At 44.9% G+C, this 19,877-nt stretch overlaps 1 protein-coding gene across 4 annotated transcripts in view; it reads left to right on the plus strand.

Annotated features, from left to right (window-relative positions):
- Window positions 1-2,811: 2,811 nt before the first annotated feature.
- The window catches only part of Gipc2 (GIPC PDZ domain containing family member 2), a 183,475-nt gene continuing 166,409 nt past the window's right edge, over window positions 2,812-19,877 (plus strand). The window contains exon 1 of one of the 4 annotated variants that reach the window (XM_033758207.1): window positions 2,812-3,835. In XM_033758207.1, coding sequence (XP_033614098.1) covers window positions 3,770-3,835 — 66 coding nt within the window. In that variant the 5' untranslated portion in view covers window positions 2,812-3,769. The remainder of the gene's footprint in view (window positions 3,836-19,877) is intronic. The other 3 variants (XR_776613.3, XM_010605213.2, XM_010605211.3) reach the window with 3 other exon arrangements.

Below are 19,877 nucleotides of genomic sequence, written 5' to 3' on the forward strand. Positions count from 1 at the left end.
TTGACAGAGGGTCTCACTAAATTGCCTAAGCCTCCCCGAGTACTGGGATTACAGGCCTCCACACCGAGCTGTGGAATGGATCTTGGTTCAAATACTATAGTCTCTAGGGGCTGGGGATGTAGCTCAGGGGTTCTGCCGCCTGCCTTGCAAGCACAAGGACCCAAGTTTGATCCCCGGTACCAAAAACAAAAAAAAAACTATAGTCTCTCATTGTTCTTATCACGTGTTAGTGGGGTTTCTGGAATGCTTCCTCTTTTGCTGTTTGCCGTTAGGACTACTCCCGAGACTGCTTTGCCTCATTCATTCATTCAGTTTAGGCATCAGGGCCTCCCACATGCTAAGCATGTGCTCTACCACGTAACTTCAACCCGACCCTATTTCCAGAGGCTTCAGATGGTTGCTCTAAAAAATAATCTTTACCAGTTTCACTCCAAAGTGCGTCTGCAGAGTTCCTCAATCTACCTCACACCCGAGCCTCATAAAATTTAAATACTAACATAAACATTTGCTTTTTGAAGGAGTGACAGTCATGTATGCTATTTTTTAGTTGTTTGTATTTATGTAATGACTTTGCCTATACTGGTAATAATGTGTTCTAACAAGCGTCTTTGGAGAAAGAAAATCAATACACATCTTTTTTATGAGTAATATATTTGCTCACTTTTGAAGGGTGAGTTGAACTGATTAAATCGCATGAACTTGGAATTCTCCCGCTTCAGCCTTCTGGAGGGCTGGTGTTATAGGTGTGCACCACCATGTCCAGTGTTCTTTGTTTGTTTTTAAACTCCTTGGCAGTAAGAATACATTTTACACTGTCACCTAGCTCTTTACCTTGCATGTGAGTTCTATATACTGTATTAGTTTAGTTAGAACCATATGAAATTGCAGATATTCAGTTTTTTCTATAAAAATAACAAATATGAAATTAATATTTGATTATTTTCTCAGTGCTAGGGGTTGAGCTCAGGATTTCATGTGTGCCAGGCAAAGTATTCTACCTTGAGCTACATGCTCAGCCCAAGTTATCTGATTTTTTTGACCTATGAAAATAATTTCATATGCATATATGTACATGAAATGAAAGTTTCGTAAAACATTACTTAACCTAGAGCAAATCTCATAGTTTTTGTTTTATTCTGGTTCTATCATTTTTTTTTTCTTGTATTTTTTAGAGACAAGGTCTCGTTATGAAGTCCAGGCTGGCCTTGAACTTGCAGCGATCCTCCTGCCTCAACTTCCCAAGTGCTGGGTTTACAGGCATGAACCACCATGCCTGTCTATTTTTTTCTGATCATATTATGTTTATTTGATGATCTACATTTGTGAAATAGCTCTACACTTTGAAAAACACTCTAGGTATTTTTATAAGGATATAAATGTAACAATTGTTAAATTTAAAATAATTGTCAATTTGTTTAAATTCCTATTAAAACTGTTAACCAAGCCTCACAGGCACAAGGACCCAAGTTTGATCCCTGGTACTGAAAACACAAACAAAAAACTAAACCAAATGTTTTTTTATTTATTTATTTGATTATTGGAACAGCAATAGATAGCTGATTTGTGGCCATTAGGCAATAAAAGACTATTATTTTAATTTATAGATGTTTATTCTCTTTTACTAAAGTAATTATGGATAGAATAGCAGATATATATTAAATTTGCCACATTAAAAGCCCATATCAGCTGTGACAATAACATTCAGAATTTCTTCAAATTCTGTTAATTATTTTAGCGAGCCTATATTAGTAACATTTTCTAGAAATTACATTTATAAACCACAGACTTTATGAAGATCTTACAGAGATGTGTGTGTGTTTCTAAGAAACATAGAAATGTTTTAAACTGGGTGTGGTGGTACATGCTTGTAATCCCAGCACAAGGGAGGCTGAGGCAGGAGGATTACCACAAGTTCAAAGCCAGCCGGGGTATATAGTTCAAGGACAGCCTGAATTACACAGTGAGACCCTGTCTCAAAAAACAAAACAAAACAAAATTAAAAAAAAATTAAGTGGCATCTGTACACACACACATATATATGAATATAAATACATATGACATATATTTCCCCTCAGTCATAAAAACATATTTTCAGAAAATTAAAAGCTGCTTTTTAAAGGAAAAAGTAGATACTGGTTGATGAAGTATATTTGAAAGATACTAGATCTGTTAGGTAAATTATTACATACAGTAAGCACTTATAAATATAAATAGTGACTTTTTTGTTTGTTTTTACACTTGACCTTAGCCAAAAGGCTGAGAAGTGATTGTTGTTTTTGAAACAGGGACTCACTGAAGCCCAGGATGGGCTGGAACTCAGAGTGATCCTCCTGCCTCAGCCTCCCCAGAGCTGGGGTTACAAGCATGCGCCACCATGCCCGGCTCTGCATGAGGATATTATAAGGAAGTCTGTTTCTTTTTGTTTCCCATTCAGAACAAAGAAGAAAATCCAGGCTTCAATGATCACGTTATTAGCCCTTGTAAAGGCATCAGGAACAGGCACTGTCGGGCTCAGTAACGACTGAGAGCTGCCTTGGCCACTGTGGTCTCTTCGAGCGTGGACTTAGCATCCTAGCTGCAGCCCCCGGTTGTGGGAATTTATCCACGGATCGTCATCACACGTTTAGAAGCAAGCTGATGAGAATCTGAGGGTCTGCAGCTTCAGGCCTGCGAGCAGGGAAGTGTGCACCCAGGAGGGAGGAGCCAGAGGTCCCCAAGACTTGGGGCTGGAGGCGGGGCCGCAGCTGGCGGCGCTGCAGAGTGGCCGGCTGAGCTTGGGGCGGGGAGGGAGAGCTCTCCGAGGGAGGCGCTCCGAGCTCCGGGTGGGACCCTGGCCCCACACTGCCTGCAGGGTGGCTGCCAACGTCGGGGTGGGGGTGGGGCGGCGCCCCAAGTTGCAGGCGCTGATAAGGACAGCGGGCAGAAGCCTGGGTGGCAGGAGGTGTGACAAGCAAGCAGGGCCTGACTGGGAGCTCCTGAACAGTCTTCCTCCTCCTTCGTTCCCGGAGCCCTTGGGCTGGGGAACTGTTTTTCACAGTGAGGCTGCTCACTAAGGATTTAAATTTAAACCCAGAAAAGGCGTGGGAATGGATGAGCAGCAAGCCAGACAAAGGGCCAGGGAGCTCAGGATGGCAGGGATTCCGTGGCCTTGGGGTTTCAGCCTCTTGAACCCCCAAATCACCCACTCAGTTAAGGCCTTTATCTGCCTTAGCAGCCCTAGCAGAAGGGAGGGGGCCTAGGGAACAGGCGGACAAGGCCTGGGCTTCCTCTTCTTCACCAGCTAGGCCCATTTGGGCCTGGTGTGGCCCGGGTCACTTCTGCTTAACAACAGATACTTTATTCCATGTTTCACCCTTAAGATTCGGTGGAACTAAGTACCACTCCGTCCCAGGGTGTGGCTCTGGCTGCGGAATCACTTGCTGTCCCTTGAGGAGACCACCAGAACCCATTAGCGAATGGGGACGGGCTTTTTAAAGGCACCGTGGCTGTCAGCAAAGGCTGTGCCCTTCCTCCAAAATTCTAACGCTCTTAGCGTTGGGATCCAAAACAGTTCCCAGAAAGGCACGTTGTTGTGGAAAGCTTGGGTTCTGATGGACTTTGGGGAAGTGATTGGCTAACGAGAGAATCGTAATGTGGTGGCGGTACTGGGAGGAATGGAAACGCAGGAGCGGGCCCAGCTGGAGGAGTAGGGTGCGGGGAGTGCCTTTGCCTGGTGTATCGTCTCCCGCTCTGCTTCCGGCTGCCATGAGGTGAGCAGCCTGTCTCCCTCATGCCCTTGCGCCATGATGCTTCTGCTGTGGAACCAGCCCATCACGGACTGAAACGAAACAAAATGGTGAGCCGAGGTAAACCTTTCATTCTTCCAGTTGTCTTTCTCGGATTTTTGGTCACAGAGACGAAAAGCTGACTTAACAGTATTGGAATTTGTCAGTGGCTCCATAGAGCTGTTTGCCCCAATACCTCAAGTACCCTTGAGCTGAACTTTGAAAAATGAACAGGGCGTCTCACAGGCTGCCATATTGGAAAGTGCTTGCCTGGAGTGCCCAGAGCGAAAGGTGCAGGGCACAGGAAAATGCCTGCACTTTCCCAGGATTAAATACAGACCTGGATCAGGGAGAGAGGCAGAGGAACAGGTGGGGGCCGGCGGTGCTCCTACGCTCTCTCAAGATGTTTGTGTTTTATCTTACCAGCCAGGGGTTCCCAAACCTTGGTGTGCCTCAGTCACCTGGAGGCTGGCTGAGACGTGGACAGTGGGTTGGCAGCGGGCCTGAGAAGGGACACGCTTACAAAGTTAGCAGATCACGTTGATGCTGCCGGTTGAGGAAGCACACTTTGCCACGACTGCTGCAAGCAATGGGAAATAAACAGGAAGTGACACAATCAGGTCCAAGCTTACTAAGGTTCCTCACGGGTAGGGGAGTGGCAGGTGGATGGGAAATGGGGAACAGAGGAGAAAGGAGGCCAAACAGGAAACAAGTAATGTTAGGAGACTAAAGGGATTGAGTTAAAGTTAGCAATGAAGTGGGGAGTGGCGGGGGGATAGCTCATTTCAATAAAGGTTAGCACTAAATGTCTTATACCTAAATGCTTTTTGATTTTTGAAATTATTTTGCAATACTGAAAATTCAACCCTAGGCCTTCACACTGAGCTACATCCCCAGGCCTTTTTATTTTTTATATTGAGATAGAGTCTCCCTAAATTTCCCTAAATTGCTCAAGCTGGGTTTGAATTTGCAATCCGCCTGCTTCAGCCTCCCAGAGTTCTGGGATCACAGGTGTGTACCAACATGGCTGGCTTTGTCTCGAACTTTTAAATCATTCTGGATTTTTTCAAAGCTTTTGAGATCCTGACAGAGAAGAAAATGTTATAATGGCAGAGAATGTAACCTACTTTCTTTGTGGGAATATATATGTGACTTGATCCCTTACAAATTTAGAAATAGTTTCCAGGGGCTGGGGATTTAGCTCAGAGGTTCAGTGGCCTGCCTCGCAAGCGCAAGGACCTGAGTTCAATCCCTGGTACAAAAAAAAAAAAAAAGAAATAGATGCCGCAAAATGGAATCTTTTTCTAATAGCCGTGAGGACAGTGAAATCCTAAACTTTATAAGTAGGAAGAATCTGTTGTCATCTTCCAAATGATACCAACTAATAATTCTATAGTTAAAAATTTTTAATTGACACCTAAAAACTTTACTCGTGTGTGTGTGTGTGTGTGTGTGTGTGTGTGTGTGTGTGTGTATTTTGGTTTTTTTGTAGACAGAGTCATGAAGTAATTCAGGCTGGGCTTGAACTCACTATGTAGCTCAAGCTGGCCTCAAACTTGAGGTGATCCTCCTACCTCAGCCTCCTGAGTGCTGGAATTGCAGGCATGCACAAACACACCTATTTCAAAACCTTTACTATATATAGGGTGTGCTAAATGACGTTTATATTGAGTCACATAGTGACGTTACTATTGTACATAAAGAGATATTTTTATTTATTTTTTTGGTATGGGGGTTTGAACTCGGGTCCTTGTGCTTGCGAGGCAGGTGGCAGCACCACTGAACCAAATATCGGGTGCCATAAAGAGATCTTAGATCACTCAGCCCAGCTCTTTTTCAGGGGTGATACTGGGGAATCGAACATGGGACTTTCACACTGAAGTACATCCCCAGCATCCCAATATTTTTCCTTTCAAATAAATTTCAAGACTGAGTCTTGAATTTGTGTTCCTCCTGCCTCAGCCTCCCAAAGTGCTGGCACTGTGGACATGCAACACCGAGTCCAACTTTTTTTTTTTAAAGTGAGGGAAATGGCGCATAGAGCTGCCCACAGGCTGATGGGTAGCAGAGTTCAGACTAAGTTTCCTCATTGCTGATCACATCACTGGTTATTATAAACTACTAAAAATAAATTCATACTTCTTCCTAGTGCTTATGGCCATTTATAATCTTGTTATCAGTCTGCTTTTTCAAATTATTAAACTTTTTAAAAATTTTCATTTTATTTTTGTGCAATACAGGGGATTAGACCCAGTGTCTTCACACTGCGTTTTCAGATTTACGTAATGAAACTGCACAGCTGTGTATGGTGGCACATGTCTGTGATCCCAGCATTCTAGGAGGCTAAGGCAGGAGGATTGCAAGTCTGAGCCCAGTCTGGGCAATATTGATTTAGTGCTGAGAACATAGCTCAGTGTGAAGGTCCTGGGTTCAGTCTTTAGTACCACAAAAACCAAAAATATCTCCAGGCACATTTGTAAAATAAGCCACAAACTTCTAATTATGATTTACTTCTGGGGAAAGAAAGAAGGCCCTGCAGTTTTTCTCTTTGTAGTTCTTACTTGACTTCTCTCTGTCAGAATCACTGCATAGCTCACATGTGAGACATCCCTGATTTCTTTGGTCAGATCAAATCTTTTCTGCATCCTGTTTATTTTCTTCTAGAGTTCATAATCTGCCTTGTTTAGATTAGGCATTCTTGAAAGTTGACTGTTTTTTTTGGAGGGGTCTTGTGGATTGAAATAGAATCCAGGGCCTTTGCACTGAGCTACATCATCAAGACAGGGTCTGGCTAATTTGCTAAATTTTTCAATTTGTGAATCCTCCTGTCTCAGCCTCCCAGACTGCTGGGATGATAGGCATGTGCCTATCACCACTGCCAGAGAAAGTTGACTTTTCTTCCCCAGAATCTGGGTCAGGCCTGATACAAAACAGTTTTTTCATTAGTGTTTGTTGGGTTAAATTTATGTTAAATAAATAGTAAATACTTTATGGAATTTTAAAACACTTTTTCTTGGGAAAAGTGTTCAAGGAGACCGATAATACAAAATGTTTTTATAACATAATAAATTGGAACTATTCCATAGTAGAATGTTCTGAATTAAAGAAATAGTAGGTGCAATATATCATGAAGATTGATTATTTTCCAGGTTATTACTTGAAAAACTCATTTGCCAAGTAACTATACTTCTGGACTTGATTTAGTAACAGATAAAAAATGTGATTAGCATATCAATTATTGAAGTTTCCTCTTATACTTTTTTTTTTTTGGTTTTTTGAGACAGGGTCTCACTATGTAGTTGAGACTGACCTGTAACTCACAATGTAGCCCAGGCTGGGTTCGAACTCACCGCGATCCTCCTGACTCAGCCTCCCAAGTGCTGGGATGATAGGCGTGCGCCACCATGCCCGGCTTCTCTTATCCTTTTAAAGACTGGATTGCAAGTGTTTTAAACATTTTCCTTATAACTGAATCCAGAATGCCTGAATAGAATGTTCTGATTTCTGTTTGTTGTTGCTTTTTTGGGGGTGGGTACAGGGATGGAATTCAGGACCTTGTATTTGCGAGGCAGGTGGTGGAACCACTGAGCTAAATCCCCAGTCTTGTTATTGGTTTGATTTCTAGATAGCAGCCATTCTTCCTGGAGTGAGATGGAATCTTAGCATTGTTTTTTTTTTTTTTTTTTTAAGGCCAGAATTACTAATTTATTTTCCCTTAGTACTCTGAAAACTTTAGCTTTATCAAGTAATGGCCCAGATTTACAGAACAAGCTTTTCTCAGGTTTAACCAATTTTACCAAATAATATGATGGTCTAGGGTATTTATATCCCAATTTCTAAACTAATTACAAAGTTGTCTCTTCTTAGGTCCTAAATAGAATCAAACAACCCAGACACTGGTAACAAAATCAAGACAGCATTTACCGTTTCTGTAGTGCCCTGCTGAACACACTGTGTCCCTGAAGGATTTCTTACTGAGTGCTGTTTAAGTGTCATCCTTTCCAAAACAACCTGTCCACCAGCTCTGATTCTTGGCTCAAAATAAGGAATCTCTCATTTAAGGAACCATTTAAAACTGAGCTACTCCTCTCAGCCATCAGCAAATTCACCTTGCTGTGCGGCACCTCCACTTAGTTCTAGTTCCATGAGCACTTTCTATGTGTAAAAGACAAACTTCCCGACTCCTTATAAATCCCCATCATGACTTGGGGGCCTGGGAAAGAGTAACGGCTTTTTTGAAGTTGGGGATTCTGGAAAGGGCAGAGACTCACTTTTGAAGCCACAAAGGAGATAAAGCAAGTTCTTCCCTGTGCTGTTAATGAAAATACTTGTAGACCAAGACCAGCAAGTTCTGGTCCTGAAATTCTATTACACTATGTTCAGTACATTCAGATTTATGTTACTCTTTACTTTCTTCTCCCGGAGGGTTCACGGTTTGGTAGTGGTGGGGTGAAGAGGAAACGATGTTTACATCTAGGAGCACCTCATTTTCATCTCTACTCCGATCTTTCTCTGGGGAGGAAGCCCAGGGCCTCCTACACGCTACATGAGTTTCTTACACGGAGCTGTGTCTCCTGCCCCTGAATCCTGTCTGCGTGGACATCTTGTAGTACATCAACTCCAGTGTGACCGTCACTGTTCATGAAAACAGCCCTTCCGACTAAACTCTGCCCATTGTGTTTGTTTTGATATAAAAAAGAAAGGCTCAACTCACAACTTTTATCAAGCTGGTTATTAGGGAAAATGCACACAACTTCCAGCACCCCATGGATGCCTCTGTCTCTGGACCTGGCTTATGAAATCATCCCTGCTGCTCTGTGGACCCTGAGGACGGGTATTAGGGGTCCTGACAGCAGGGTAAGGATGGCCCTGGCCGCCGGCCTCAGGACAGGCTGCTGGAGAAGGACGGCTTCGAGAAGCAGGAGGCGCTGGTATCTCTGAGGCAGCAGCTGGATGACCTCAGGGCCCTCAGGCACGAACTGGCCGTGAAGCTGCAGAGTTCAGACTTAGGAGTAAAACAGAAAAGTGAGCTGAACAAGTCGTTTAGAGGAGAAGACTAATCAGGTGGCTGCTGCCATTAAACAACTGGAACAAAGATTGCGCCAGGCTGAGCAAGGCCACCAGTCTGCGGAGTTGGACAGCTGGCTCTTCAAACAGGACTCTGGGGACAAGATCAGTAGTCTGCAGCTGTACGTGGAGGAGCTGAGCTGGCAGCAGAATCAGCTTGAGTTACAACTAAAACAGGAGGGAGAAAGAAGATTACCGAACAGCAGGAGCCCGCCAGGAAAGGGTTCGAAGCAGCCAGACCCCGACATGGATGAGAGGCACAAAGTCAACGGGAAAATGTTAGGCTAAAAAAGCCCCTGGGAGAAGATCACAGGCTGCAGTCTCACCCTGAGGATGGACAGAATGTGTGTGAGGTCTGCAGAGGGACCTTGTGCAGCGCCTGCTCCACAGACAGGCTGCCTTTCCCTGAGGGTACCCAGCCTCGGCGACCCCTGTCACCAGCAGCTCACACGGCAGTGTTCCAGAGTTGTTTTAATCTGCATTTCAGGAATGACCAGGGATACTGAAATTTTTTCGTATATTTCTTAGCTCTTTCTGCTTCTTCATCTTAGAAGCATCTTTTTATTTCAGATGCCTATTTTTCCATTGTGTCTTTGATGGGGGGGGTTCTGATTCTTTTTGAATCTTTATTTACTCTAGATAATAACCCTTTGTCTGAGGAACAGCTGGTGAAAGATTTTTCTCACACCATGGGTTGTCTGTTCACTCTGTTGGTGGTTTCTCTTGCAGTGCAAAAGCTTTTTTTTGATACCAGGGCTCTTGCACTTGTGAGGCAGGTGCAGAGCCACGGAGCTAAATCCCCACCCCTGCAAAAGCTTTTTAATGAGATGAGCTCCCTGTTGATTCTTTGTAGTATTTTCCATGCGGTCTGGATTTTGTTCCTGAAATCTTTGCCTACTCCTATGTCCTCAAGCGTTCTACTTATTCTCTCTTCCAGCAGATTTAGTGTTTCTGTCATAATATTTAGCTCTTTGATCCATTTTAATTTTAGGTTAGTGGATGGTGAAAGACACGGGCCTAGTTTTAATCTTTGGCAGGTGGAAAGCCAGTTTTCCCAGCACCATTTATCAAAGAGGCTGTCTTTCTTCCAGTGAAGGTGTTTGGCTCCTTTGTCAAAGATGAGGTGGCTGAGTATGTGTGGAGTTGCTTCTGCATCTTCTAGTCTGTTCCATTGATCCTCAGGTCTGTTCTTTTGCCAGTACCATGGTGTGTTGTTTTTTTTGTTTGTTGGTTTTTTTTTTTTTTGAGACAGGGTCTCACTGTGTAGTTGAGACTGACCTGGAACTCACTATGCAGCCCAGGCTGGTCTCGGACTCGCGATCCTCCCGCCTCAGCCTCTCCAGTGCTGGGATGACAGGTGTGCGCCACCACACCCGGCACCATGCTGTTTTTGGTAGCTTTGTAGCATAATCTCAGGTCAGGAATTGCGATCCCCCTGCCTTGCCTTTGCTGCCCAGAGTTGAAATGGTGACGGCCCGTTTTCAGAGTGGAAGAGCACAGTGAAATCTGTCATGTACTCGCCATTCCCGAGCACAGAACATGTACTCGACTCTGAAGATGCTACAGGATCTTGGCATATGCAATTTCCCCTCCCTCCTTCCCTTCCTTCCTTCATCTCTCTCCCTCTCTCTCTCTCTGTGAGTGTCTGTCTCTGTGCCTCTGTCTCTGTCTCTCTCTCTCCAGTGCTGGAGATTGAACCCAGGGTCTTGCATATGCTGGGCAAGTCCTCCAACACTGATCTACACACCCACTCCCTCTTTAAAAAATTTTCATTTTGAGCCAGGGCCTCCTTGGGTTGCCCAAGCGGGCCTTGTACTTATCTGTGATCCTCCTGTCTCTGCCTCCCAAGTGCTGAGATTACAGGCATCCACCACCACAATAACTAACATTTCTTAAGCATTTACTAGGTGCTAGATACTTTGCCACTAGAGATACAAATCCTCATATTACGGCCCCCCTCCATTTTGGGAAATAAGGTCTCGATATGGAGCTCAAACAGGACTTGAACTCACTATGTCGCCCAGGCCAGCCTTGAATACATAGTGATCCCTCCTGCCTTAGCCTCCCAAGTGCTGGGAATACAGGTGTGCACCACCACACCGGCATGACATTTTCCTTTTTTGAAAAAATACATTAACTCACCTTTTCAATTTGTTTAGTTGGCTTAGGAAAGAAAAGTGCAAAGCAGAGTGCTTGCTCAGATTCCGTTTGGAGTTTTAGGTTACGGACAGCCTGCCTAAGTCAGTATTCTCTTCATGGTACTTGGCAGATACACACTGAGCTCTGCCGAGGCCGAACTGACAGCACCACCTGAATTCTGCTATCTCAAATTACTGAGGTTGTATTATAAGGGTGAGTTTTTAGGTCAAATTCTATTTTTAAGAACTTACAGGGTAAATTCAGTGTTCTAAAATTAATTACCAAATGTAGCAGGCTATTTTTGGGTAATACTTACTGGTATAATTTTTCCACTGAAACCATGAAACAAAACAAAAAATATTTGGCTATGTTTGGGAGCCTGTTGCGTGCATTTATTTCAAGTTTCAAGTGGACCAGTGAGGAAATCTCGGGTCCCCTGCTAATGAGCCTCAGGCATTGCCAAGGTTTTATTTTTCCCAGCAAATTCATGAGGATCAAGCCCAAATTTCATATTTTTGGCTTGTCATGTAATTTAAAAAAATTTTTTTTACTCTACTATGTTTGTTTCTCCTTAAAGCAATTATATTTCTTTTTTTGTCATCACTATATCTTGACCTTAAAATAATTTCAATAAATATTTTCAGAAGTTTTATTATTATTTTTTTTGAGACAGGATTTCACTACTAGTTGAGACTGACTTGGAACTCACTCTGTAGCCCAGGCTGGTCTCAAACTCACAGTGATCCTCCTGCCTCAGCCTCCCAAGTGCTGGGATTACAGGTGTACACCACCACGCCCGGCTGTTTTTTCTTTTTCTTTTTTCCACTACTGAAGATTGAACCTAGAACCTTTGCACTGAGCTACATCCCAGCTCTTTAAAAAACTTCTAACTTTTGAGATTAGGTCTCACTAAATTGCCCATGCTGGGTTTAAACTTGTGATGTTCCTGCCTCAGTCCCACAAGAGTGCTGAGATTATGGACCACCATGCCTGACAGGTTATTGTTTTTATTTTTTAATTCATCAACTTATTGTTTTGAGATAGGACCTCACTATGGAGATCAGGCCTGGAAGGCTATTCTTTTTATAGAAAATATTTATTTTACTTGATCTACTGTTTTGGGCCTGTGTAAAAGAAACTATTTGCCCAGCTCTAAAAGAGCCATCAAAGGCTCATTGAAGAAGGTATGACTGAAAAATATGGTGAATGTTTAAATTTTTCGAAACTACGACTACAGCAAAAGACATGCTGGCATCATTCCCTTCAGAATTCTCTCCCTCACTTTGAGCACAATCCTCCCATTACTCTTGACACTTTCTGAAGCAGCTCTGGACGTCCTCTTTCGTGAGTGTCTTTAGCTGCACCATCATGGATGCCATGCTGTCCTGAGTCCGTTCAAAGAGTTTTCCTTTCACGGCCATTTTGGCTTTGGGGAGGAGACAGATCCAGTGCATCAGGTGGATGGGGGCACGCAGCAATGTCTTCATGAGCCTGCCTTTCCACCGGATGGCAATGACAGCAGCGCTCACTGTAGTCTTCATCATAAAAATGCTCATGAGGCCGGGCGTGGTGGCGCACGCCTGTCATCCCAGCACTTGGGAGGCTGAGTCGGGAGGATCACTGTGAGTTCGAGACCAGCCTGGGCTACATAGTGAGTTCCAGGTCAGTCTCAACTACAAGACAGGGATTAAGAAGTCCCTGCTTTAAAAAAACAAACAAAACAAAACAAAACAAAACAAAAAAAACTCATGGAAAAAAGACTTCCAGAAGTGCTTCAGAAAGTGAAAAGGACAATGGCATAAGTGTGTTAGAAGTGAGGTGGAGTATTTTTAGGGAAGTTGATGATAACATGTCTTTTATTGTAATACGTTTTAAAAGTTTAAACACTCATTGTATAGTTTGATTGCTCCTGGTGTGTACATAACCATGACTACTTTCAGTGTGTTTACAGATCTTGAATGATTAAAACATGTGACCTTTAACTGAGCGTGGTGGCGCACACCTGGAATCCCAGCACACAGGAAGCCGAGGCAGGAGGATCGCCATGAATTTGAGGCCATCTTGGGCTACATAGTGAGCTCAACACCAGCCTGAACTACATAGTCAGATCCTGTATCTAAAACTAAGCAAAACAAAAGGAAGATATGTGACCTTTTGAGTGTGGCTGCTCTCTTAGCCTCATGCAGCTTTTCCATATTTTCAGCTCTTTCGTGTTTTATTAACCGTAGCGGCGGAGGCAGAGTAGTTCGGCTTCCCACCAGCGCATCACTGGGCCTACACGGATGGGACGCTGCCCAGGCCCCGCATGGAGCCCGACTCGGGGCCAGGGCTCAGTGATTCAGAAAGCGCCGCTTGTCCTCTGGTTGTTAGCTTCATTCTTCATGCTGGCGCTTTGTCTACTTTTTCTCTCTCCGTTTTCCAGTTTCCCACTTCCAGTTATTTTGATGATTTTTTTGAGTGTCAGCCAAGAGTTATTTCCTCCCGAACTGTTTGCTCATTGTTGCCACGCAACTCTAAAACTCGCTATCTTTAGGCCCCAGAAAACTGCGCAGGGTTCAACGAGTCCTGTGCTTATTTTCTCCAGAGGACTTGCTTACTGAACACGTGGGGCTGGAGGGAGACTGGGGAGAGCTGGGTGTGATTCTTCAGAGACCCTCATGTGGCACATTGTAAATACAGCGATATTTGCTGGGAAGAGCTTTAAAACACCCATCTTATGGTTCCTCGGATGGCGACGTACTCTGTTTGTTTGTTCTGAGGCAGGGTCTCACTATGTAGTTCAGGCTGGCCTTGAACTCACTGCAGTCCTCCTGCCTCAGCCTCCTGACGTGTGCTACCATATCTGGGCTACATGTTTTCTTATAGACAAGTTAATACTGCTTTTGGCGGATGTGTAAGGTCATACTATTAATTTAATTTTAGAATTTTAAAAACAACTCCCTTGTATTTGATTTTATAGTTGATACTATAATGCTATTAGCAACACCAAATGCTATTGAATGTAGATCTTGTACATTAACACCCTGGGTTGAGCTCTTAAATCTAGGTATAAAGGGAAGACATAAATCTTTTTTCTCTGCCACAGTGCTGGGGATCGAACCTAGGGCCTCGTGCATGCTAGGCAAATGCTGTACCACTGAGCTTTACTCCTAGACAGTATTTTTGATTAATTATATTTAATTCGTTTTCATAGGTAGTAGCAAAGGTCACTTTATCTTATCCAATCGTATTTACTGATCTCCATTACACATATACCACTATTCAAGAATCCCGACAGGATACCAGGGAAGAATAAGCACTGGTTTCTACCATCAGGAACTATATGGATTTGACAACCTACCCTGTATGAAAAAAGTCAGTGTATATGCCAGTACCAAGTTTTGCTGTAAAGAACTGGTTGTTTGTTTTTCTGTTTTTTTGAGACAGGATCTCACTATGTAGCTCAGGCTGGACTTGAACTCGTGGCAGTCCTGCTGCTTCAGCCTCCCCAGTGCTGGGACTGACGCCATGCATGGGCGCCACCACGTGTGGCCTGATTTCACATTTAGGGTTCTCTGATTCATCAGAGTGCTAGCCCAGAATACAGGGATTGGGGAGGAAACAGGTATCCAGTGGCCTGCAGTGAGCCCTTCCTTTACCTGCACTGCTCTGTCCTGTAAACCCCTCTCTCCACTTGGCCCCGAAGGCTGGCGCAGGAGTGCTGGTTGCTTGGTGCCTGGGAAAGCTATGCAGAATCCAGGAGCAGGCTGGGAGCCCATGGGCTTCCTGCTCTGTGGACTCCCCACCTGGATGCTGTGAGACTGGAGGAGGGTGGAGCAGGAACTCCTTCCGCCTGGGCGTGAGGGTAATAATCGGCCAGGCTGTTTATTTTCACCAGTGATTTGTGTCTAGATTGTTTCTGGCTGGATGTTCCTCAAGTAAAATGTCACAGCTCCTTTTAAGAGAATTCTCTCTCTGGCTGGGGATGTAGCTCAGTGGGGCTGTGCCCTCCTGGCAAGTTTAAAATCCTGAGTTCGATCCCTGGTACAAAAAAAAAAAATGTGGTTCACTATAGAACTTTCTTTCTTCTCTTTTTCTCCTCTTCCATTTTTTTTTTTATAGAGACAGTGTCTTGCTATGTAGTCCACAATGGCCTTGAACTCACTATGTAGCCCAAGATGACTTCAAACTTGCAGTGATCCTCCTGCTTCAGCCTCCCGAGTGTTGAGATTACAGGCATGGGCTACCACGCTCAGCCATGACACAGTTAATTCTTTAAGTAAGACATTACATCAAAGGTGAACTTGCTGTAGGTCTTGCGGAAGACTTTCATTTTATAGGCGAGGAAAAATAAGATTTAAAAATTAAAAAGATTTCAAAGAGTACAAAAGCCAAATTTACACTCTTGCTAATTCTTTCACCATCATTTTTTTTCTTTTGGTACCGGAGATGAACTCAGGACCTTGTGCTTGCCAGGCAGGTGTGGTGCCACTGAGCTAAAACCCTGGCCCCTCACTGTCTTCCTTTCATATTTTGACACAGCTCAAAAGCATTTTGGAGATTTTCTTGATTTTACAACCTCCTATTTTCCCCCATATAGTTCCATACATTGATAATGTACCTGTCATATACCTTATGATGTTACTTTTCTTCCTACTTTTCTTTAACCAAACTTCTCTGAGGTTTTATGGTTGTTGTTTGGTGCTAGCGATGGAACCTTGGACATTACAGATGCTGGGCAAATGCTCTACCACTGAGTCACACTCCTAACCCTTTTTATTTTGAGACATGGTCTTGCAAACTTTCCTCTGGAGTAGCCTGAAACTTAATCCTCCTGTCTGCCTCTGAAGTAGCTGGGAATACAGGCATATATAACTGAGGCATTAGATTAGGGCATGACCTGTCAATCAGAGATCCAGGAGACGTGCACTCAAACCCGCACCTGGAACCAATCAGAAAGTGCTATCTTCAGTTCTTCTTTGGAGAACTCAAGCTGGTTTCTGATAGGATGGCCTAGATATGACGTCAACCTGAGGAGCGGAGGATACAAATATGGCCGCCGTGAAGCTCTTGGCTACTGGGTTTTCCCTTGCACATGTTCTGCTCTCACCCTGTAGAGTGCCCTATTTTGTCTATATTTAATTGGTCCACATTCTGCAGAGGATGTTTCTTTTCCTACCGTTAAAAAAATGTCAAACCAAAAATAAATAATAATTGCACTTATTTTGTCCAATCTTTTTTTAGGACGAGAACCTAGGAGAATCTCTAGACAGTCCCCAGCACTCAGAACCCAGTAACACCAGCCACTCCCAGCTCTCTCTGAGCTCTTTATTCATACAAACCTATCTCTCGCTAGAGTAGAATGCGCCATTTCCATAGATTTTTCTTTCTTCTCATTAGCCCAAGACCAGGTAATACCATTTGGTGTGGTAGCAGTCACAGTTCCATGGAAAAGTCAAGCCTGAGACCCCCGGTGCAGCATCAGACTCGCTCCTTTGCATGAACCAGATTGTTTGCGGTGCTCTTTTGAAGTCACAGTAACATAAAACAAAAAATTTAAAGTTCTAAAGAATTCACAGGCTCCTCTCTCCTCCCCCAGGACATCTGCTAACCTCAACCGAGAAACACAATTCGAGGACAGAACTGATGGGAGTGAGGGGGAAAGGAAGAAGCTTGCTGTGGTGACCCAGGGACATCGGACCCAGGCCCCTGAGTGCACAGGGTTTGCCCATTTCAGCTGGCACACAGACAGCAGAGAACACCCATTCAGGGGAAAGGGAGCGGTCAGTCAGGCTTGCTGGGTCTCAGTTTGAATTTCCTGTACAGCGTTGCCTTCCCTTTGGATGGAGCTGTTCATCTGTTGACCAATAATGTCTGCAAAACCAAGACAGAGGATGTATCCTTCAGAGAGAACATGTGGCCTCAGAGGCCAGAGACGTGGCCTTGGCGACCACAGCTCCTGCAGAGTCCCAGGGAGTGAAGTGTGCGGGGTAAAGGGTAAGGAAGCCAAAAGAGAGAGAAAAAAGATTCAAGAATGAGTCATTGTGCTCAGATGCACTTAAGAGTTCAAGTTAGATAAGACTGAGAAGTTATTTTTATTTGCTGTTTAAGTGGAGCATGGTGGTGAATGCCTGTAATCCTACCACTGTGGGAGGCTGAGACAGGAGGATTGCAAATTCAGTCGTAGCCTGGGCAGTTTAGCAACTTAGTGAGACCCTGGTCAAAATAAAAAAGGGCTGGGGATGTAGCTCAGTGCAAAGGCTCTGGGTTCATCCCCTGTACAGCAAATTGGAGGGGGAAAAAAAAGGAAAGGAAAGAAAGAAAAAGGGCCCTGTCCACAGCAAGCACTATTTCAGTAGCTCGTCAGGGCAAAATCCAATCATGTGGAGTCCAAAAGCAAAGGCGAAGTGAGGAAGTGCAACTAATAATGTTAAGATTGTGTGTGTGTGTGTGTGTGTGTGTGTGTGTGTGTGTGTGTGTGTATGTAGCCAGAGGGAGCAGGTGAGGGTGGCACCGGCTGGGAGGGAAGAAGAATCTGTAATAGGTACTTAAAAAAAAAAAAAAAATCTTGAAGGCTCAGCAGTTCCACCGCCTGCCTTGCAAGTGCAAGGACCCGAGTTCAATCCCCGGTGCCCCACCCCCCAAATTGGGAGGGTATGGTGGTGCATGCCTGTGATCCCAGAACCTGGGAGGCCGAGGCAGGAGGATTACCATGAGTTTGAGGCCAGCCTGGGCTACATAGTGAGACCCTGACTCAAAAAACACAAAAACAAAGCAAAACAGATCCTTTAGAAGTGGAGGGATAAGCTCAAGGGCTAAATCCTGAGGTGGATGGAGCTGCAGCCAGCCGGTGAGAACTCAGGGAACTTAGCCTCACAGGGAGAGGTCTCCCGGAGGCGAGTTCCTGCCCAGTAAGAGAAAGGCAGGAGAGGCAAATGACTTGGGAGCGCTGGACCCTTGGAAGAGAAAGCTGCCCAGCAGGAAGCAAGAAAGGAGTCCTGAGACGTGCTGGGAGTGTTTGTGACCCGATTTGACTTCCTGGAGACTAGGGTGAGAACTCAGGGAACTTAGCCTCACAGGGAGAGGTCTCCCGGAGGCGAGTTCCTGCCCAGTAAGAGAAAGGCAGGAGAGGCAAATGACTTGGGAGCGCTGGACCCTTGGAAGAGAAAGCTGCCCAGCAGGAAGCAAGAAAGGAGTCCTGAGACGTGCTGGGAGTGTTTGTGACCCGATTTGACTTCCTGGAGACTAGGGGGATGATCCACCAATCTGGAGATCCCAGGAGAAACAGGGTTTCCAAGGCTTCAACCTGGGACCAGTCAGAAAGTGCCACCTTCAATCTTTCTGGTGCAAAGTCACACAGGTTTGTGATAGGCTGGACTACATCTGACGTCAGCCTGGAGAAAGAGGACTGCGAAAGAGTGCAGCCTTTAACGTCATGGCCGCTGTGATGTCTCTTTCTGTGGTTGTCTCTCTCCATGCAGAGTGTATTTCCTTTCTTACCTTTAGTACATGTAAAACCTCCCTCTCCACCTTTTTGTCCAGTTCTTTCTTCAAGACACCAAGGGCCTGGAAAGAGGCTAGAGAACCCCCGAATCCTGAAGCTGAGAACGGGAACCGAACCCACCCTTTTGTAGGATGTTTGCAGGTTTGCTGACTGCCATCAGACTGTTCAGTCAGAGGCACAGGAAAAGATTTATTTGGCAAAATTGACATATACACACTGGGCTGTAAGACAGAGCCGCTTAGTTCGTGGAACTGGGAACATTTATGCTTCTCCTGAGGGATAGAGACCCTGGGAGAAGGCGGCCCACCCCCCAGAGGGGTGCAGGCCCACTTTACAAGTTGGGCCCAGTTTTTTTTTTTTTTTTTGATGGATAATTTAAGTGTTCTTTGAAATCTTTCAACCTGTTCCTTTATCTTAGGATCAAGTTCCTGCTCTTTACTTTTTCAGTTAAGCTAATTTATAGACAGTATTCTTGAAGAATTTGGGGTTTGATGGGTCTGGAAGAAAAGAGGCCTAAATTACATCAAGGGAATGGGGCCCTGGATTGCGCTGGGGGATTTCAGCTGGTTTCCCAAAGCTTCGATTCTCTGTTTTGTTTCGTTTTGAGGCAGGATGTAGCATGTAGTCCGGGCTGGCCTCAAACTCTCCGCGATCCACCTGCCTCAGTCTCTTAGTACCGGTATTACAGGCGTGCGTCTCCACGCAGGGCTCAGATGCGGTCTTTTTTAAAGTACAATTTTTACTTATGATTTCCTAGCCTCCTCCTACCTTTTTTTCTTCTCCCCTACCTCAGCACCAATCCCAAGGTTACAGGGCTCGGCCTCCCCTTAGGCCCTGCAGGGTGTAGGTGCCTGAAGGCAGGTACAGTTTGAGATCTATTTATGCCGGTCTCCAACGGGGAGAGCCAGTTTAGAGTAGGGGAAGGGAGGGGGATGGAAAAGTTAACTAAGATGTGTCTTGTCCGACTACCAACTTCCCACGAGGCATGTTAACATTACTGCAAACACGTACAAATAAAAATAAAAAAAAATTAAAAATCTGGGGAAATAAATCTCTGTCTCCAAAGGTCCAGGACCAGGTATTTAGCTCAGTAGTGCCGCCGCCTGCTTCACAAGGGCAAGGTCCCGAGTCCTGAGTTCGATCCCCTGTACCAAAACAAACAAAACAAAACAACCCCCCGCAAAACAAAGGTCCAGACCTTGGGACACGAAAGGCGCGTGGACCAATTGCGTGTGAATCCCTGCTCGGATTTCTGGAGTGCACAGGGGCCGGGCTGAAGTTTAGCCTGTATCCCCTTCCCGGCCCGCACGGAAGCCCAGCCTTGAGTCGGAGTAGCGGGCGGGTTGCAGGGCCACCCTGGGGGACGGAGGGCGCTGCCCAGGGACCTTTCGCCCCGGGAGGGGAGGCGTCCGGCCGGTGCCCTC

This window comes from Fukomys damarensis, unplaced genomic scaffold, assembly GCF_012274545.1.
Source record: "Fukomys damarensis isolate Sample0158 unplaced genomic scaffold, DMR_v1.0_HiC HiC_scaffold_33, whole genome shotgun sequence".
Lineage (NCBI taxonomy): Eukaryota > Metazoa > Chordata > Mammalia > Rodentia > Bathyergidae > Fukomys > Fukomys damarensis.